At 35.7% G+C, this 4,248-nt stretch overlaps 1 protein-coding gene across 1 annotated transcript; it reads right to left on the reverse strand.

Annotated features, from left to right (window-relative positions):
* Positions 1-433: 433 nt before the first annotated feature.
* On the reverse strand, positions 434-946 carry LOC120067449. Its single transcript, XM_039019009.1, has one exon. The coding sequence runs from the start codon at positions 944-946 to the stop codon at positions 434-436; it is 513 nt and encodes a 170-aa protein (XP_038874937.1).
* Positions 947-4,248: the final 3,302 nt, after the last annotated feature.

Consider the following 4,248-nt stretch of genomic DNA (forward strand, 5'->3'; position numbering starts at 1 on the left):
CACTCATTTACTATCAGAAATGGGGAAGATTATTCCCCTATCCAACCACTTGGATATTTCCTTTTTCACCATTTCCTTCATTGTAGGGTTAAGTCTGCGCTGATGTTCAATTGAGACTTTTTTCCTTCTTCGAGCCTTAACTTGTGCATGCAATATGAAAGGTTGATTCCCCTAGAGTCCATCCGATGGCTCAATATTTCTTCAAAACTTTCATAAAGGCTTCTTCATTTTCTGGAGTAAGCGTAGCTAAGATAGTAATAGATAAAGTTTCTCTTTCACCGAGAAAGGCATATTTTAAATGAACGGGAAGAGTTTTCATTTCAAATGCAAGAGGCTGATTCAGCGAAGGGTTACCTTTACTCTCTCGGTCACCTAAGTCTAGAGGCACAAAGTTCCTTTGAATTACTTTCGCCACATAACATGTGTCAGGGAGCTATATGTCTACTTCAGTTTCTTCATCTTCAATATCACCTTCAAGATTTGTTTCACATGGCCAATCGTCTTTTGCATCAATTGCTTGACATGCATTCATTTCATTCGAGTATTCCAATGCCTTGATGATGTTGAATTTTACCTCTTGTCCATTTACCCTCATTATTATTTCACCCTTATGTACGCCAATATGTGTCCGTCCGATGAATAGGAATGTTCTACCCAAAATGATGGGCACATCTCGATCTGCTTCATAATCCAAGATTATGAAGTCTACGGGTAAGATAAATTTATCAACTTTCACCAGTACATCTTCAATTATTCCTTCAGAGTGCGCTAGAGAACGATCTGCCATTTGCAATGTCATTGTAGTTGGCCTTAATTCTCCAATTCCTAACTTCTTGAAGATGGATAGGAGCATCAAACTTATCTTAACCCCCATATCACATAGGGATTTCCTTATGTCAACACCTCCAATAGAGCAAGGAATGGTGAAACTCCCAGGATCTTTCATCTTTGCTGGGATGTTCTTTTGTATTATGTCCCTACATTTTTTGTGTCAAAGCCACTGTCTCAAATCCTCTAATCTTCATTTTCCTAACTTCTTGAAGATGGATAGGAGCATCAAACTTATCTTAGCCCCCATATCACATAGGGATTTCCTTATGTCAACACCTCCAATGGAGCAAGGAATTGTGAAACTCCTAGGATCTTTCATTTTTACTGGGATGTTCTCTTGTATTATGTCCCTACATTTTTTGTGTCAAAGCTACTGTCTCAAATCTTCCAATCCTTCTTTTCCTAGAGAGTATATCTTTAAAAAATTTCACATATGACAGCATCTGTTCCAACGCTTCTACTAACGAAATGTTGATATGCAACTGTTTTAAAACATCTAAAAAGCGTCGAAATTGGCTTTCGTCATTCTTTTTCTTTAACCTCTATGGATAGAGGGTGATTGCATCTCTGTTGATGCATTTGAGGTTGAAGCATTCACGAATGATTTTTTGCGCTTGCATTTTTGGCTTTCTTGCATCAAGTTGTGTGCTTTCGAATTCTATATTGGTTGATTATTAGGTTTTTGGTCCAAAAAATCATTAATCTCCTCAGTATTTGATCTGATTGGTGAGGTGATTCTTCTGGAATTCTCCATTAATGGGTTCCCACTTTTTAATTCACTAAGTGACATTGCTCCTTATTTGAGTTCCTCACTTGAGGTACTTCTCTATTGCTTGGTAAGGTTCCTTATGGTCTATTTTTCAGTTCCCTTGCAAATTGACCCACTTAGAGTTCTAAATTCCTCATAGATGATGCCTAACTTTATAGTAGGGTTTTCTTCTTTTGTATGTACTCTTTGAGTAGACTCTCCAATAGGGACAATGAAGTTGATTGTTGCTGCAATGAATTGGCATTTGTTGGTGTCTCTGTTATCCTTGGTGGAACCTAGGTGGTCCACTTCTATTCATATTCTGATTGCCATGTTGGTCCCCATATGGCTGTTGATTCCCTCCAAGAGAAATTTGGGTAGTTTCACTAGCCTGGATTGTAAGTATTCGAGAATGGGTTATTGTTGATGAAACATACAGATTGTGAGTTATGCGGGTATATCTCAAAAGCGTGTCACTGCATGCCATGCATTCTAGACAAGTTACTTGATTCACAAAGGCTAACTAATTGCCATTCTCTGCGTGATCTCTGTTCAATGACATAGCTTGCAGTAGTTTCGTCATTGTAGCTACTTCCGTTTATAGTGTTGAGATGTATCATTATATGTCCATGAATTGTTTCCCCTTTTTGAACTTAACCATGGTCCAAACCAATTTTCCTCCCAATCTTCATGATTTGTGAAATTCTGTCCAAGATGGTCTTTGCCTCAGTGTATGTCTTTTGTAGCAAGCCATGTTTCGCCTTAAAGTCAGTTGCATTCTGTGATGCTTATGTAAGTTCATCATAAAAGATTTCCATTTATGCACAATTCGGCAAATTGTTATTCTGGTTGTTTTGAACTAATTTCTCGAATATTTTCCAAGCTGTTGGATTTTAAGCCCTAAAACTCATAGATAGTAAATGTAATTAATTGACTGTAATCAACAATGAGTTATCGATGTTATTTTAATAAATGTTATTGGTTGTGTTGTATCTATTTTGTCTTAATAACCCTAAATTCAATAAACTAACATCCAAGGCTATCTTAGGAATCCTGAACAGTATGTGGAGACATAAATAGATCAATGTTCAAGATACAACCTTAAGGGTCTATAATATAGGGATAAGGTTGGGTACCTTATCCTAATGGAACTATGGATACGACCCACCTTGTATTTGATACAAATGCAATGGTCCAACGTGTTCGTGTAGGTGACATGCGAGTGGGGATATCCTATGCAACGAGTTTGCATAAGATCGGACCACGAAATAGTAACCACTAGATGTAACACTACTGACTAGATATGTTTCATTTTCAATAGGATGACCTAGGCAACTTAGCCTTCATCCAGAGTGTGTTATGAACTCCTGTTCACGAGAGATTGTCCTTTGATTTATATGGGTGAGAGTGACTAGTTCACCGACTCAATAAGCCTACCTTTTTTAGGATAAAATCGAGTGGGAAGTTGGAAACATAATAATACAAGATGAAATTCACTCATTCCCAACTTTAGAGTAAGTATATGGGTGTTCCCTTAAGTAGTGTCTCCAAGACTTGAACAAAGAGCCTTACCCTCTCACTGGTCCGAGAGCGGTTTCTGTTTAATGGTTGGACCATGAACAAGTTGTTTATTAGAGGAGCACTAGTACTTAAGGATATAGAGATAATCCAAGGGTAAAATGGTAATTTGACCCAATTGGTGTTACGAACACTCATGAAGAACCAACTTGCTATCATTGATCTATATCCATGGACACAAAAATATATCTACAGTGAGAAGAGTGTAGTTGTGGGACTTTAGTGTAGTATACCCATAGTTAACATTGGTTAATGAGTTTAACTAATTAATCTCATATTGTTGGAGCGTCTGATCCATAGGTTCATCAAGTTCCCTTGTTAGCTCACTAAAGGATATTAATGAGGAATGATTTAAATTGTTCAAATCCATTGAGGAAATAGTATATTGATTTGATTAATATATAATTAATTATAGATGTGATCTATAATTCAAACTATGTATGAGAGATATATTTGAATGATATTCAAATATTAGATTTATAAGAATTGGATTCCTAAAGAGATGTATACATATAAATATATATTTATTTGTTGATTAACTCTATATTAAATATGATTTAATATAGTTACTTAATTGATTAAGAAATAATAGAGAGGTGGAAACATATAAACATGTGATGTTTATATTTTAATTAATTCACTATATATTAAATTAGATTATATGTGGTTATTTAATTAATTGGCATCAAGGATAAAAAAGAAAATACATGGAGAAGGGGTAAACCCTTCTCCATGTAAATTTATCTTATTAGCCCAAGATTTGATTCTGGTGAAAATCATACCATAATCTCCATAAATTAATTCCTTTCTACACTTTGTCTACACTTTGTCTACCTTGTCCTCTTCTAGGGATTGGATACCACTTATCCAACTCTAGAAATCTTAGAAAATAACAAGGTTATTCTTGTGGTAATGTAGGTAATCGTTGAGAAGACGTTCGTGCAAAGAACCAGAGGAATTTTGAGGAGCTTGGGAGTCTACAAAGGTAAGAACCGTTCATCCCTTTGTTTCTCCTTTCATAAAGCATGCTGTAAGATTTAATTTATGTTGTTTATCCTATTTCGTTTCTGTTTAAGCTTGCTATTTTGTTT

This window comes from Benincasa hispida, chromosome 12 (genome assembly GCF_009727055.1).
Source record: "Benincasa hispida cultivar B227 chromosome 12, ASM972705v1, whole genome shotgun sequence".
Classification (NCBI taxonomy): Eukaryota; Viridiplantae; Streptophyta; class Magnoliopsida; order Cucurbitales; family Cucurbitaceae; genus Benincasa; species Benincasa hispida.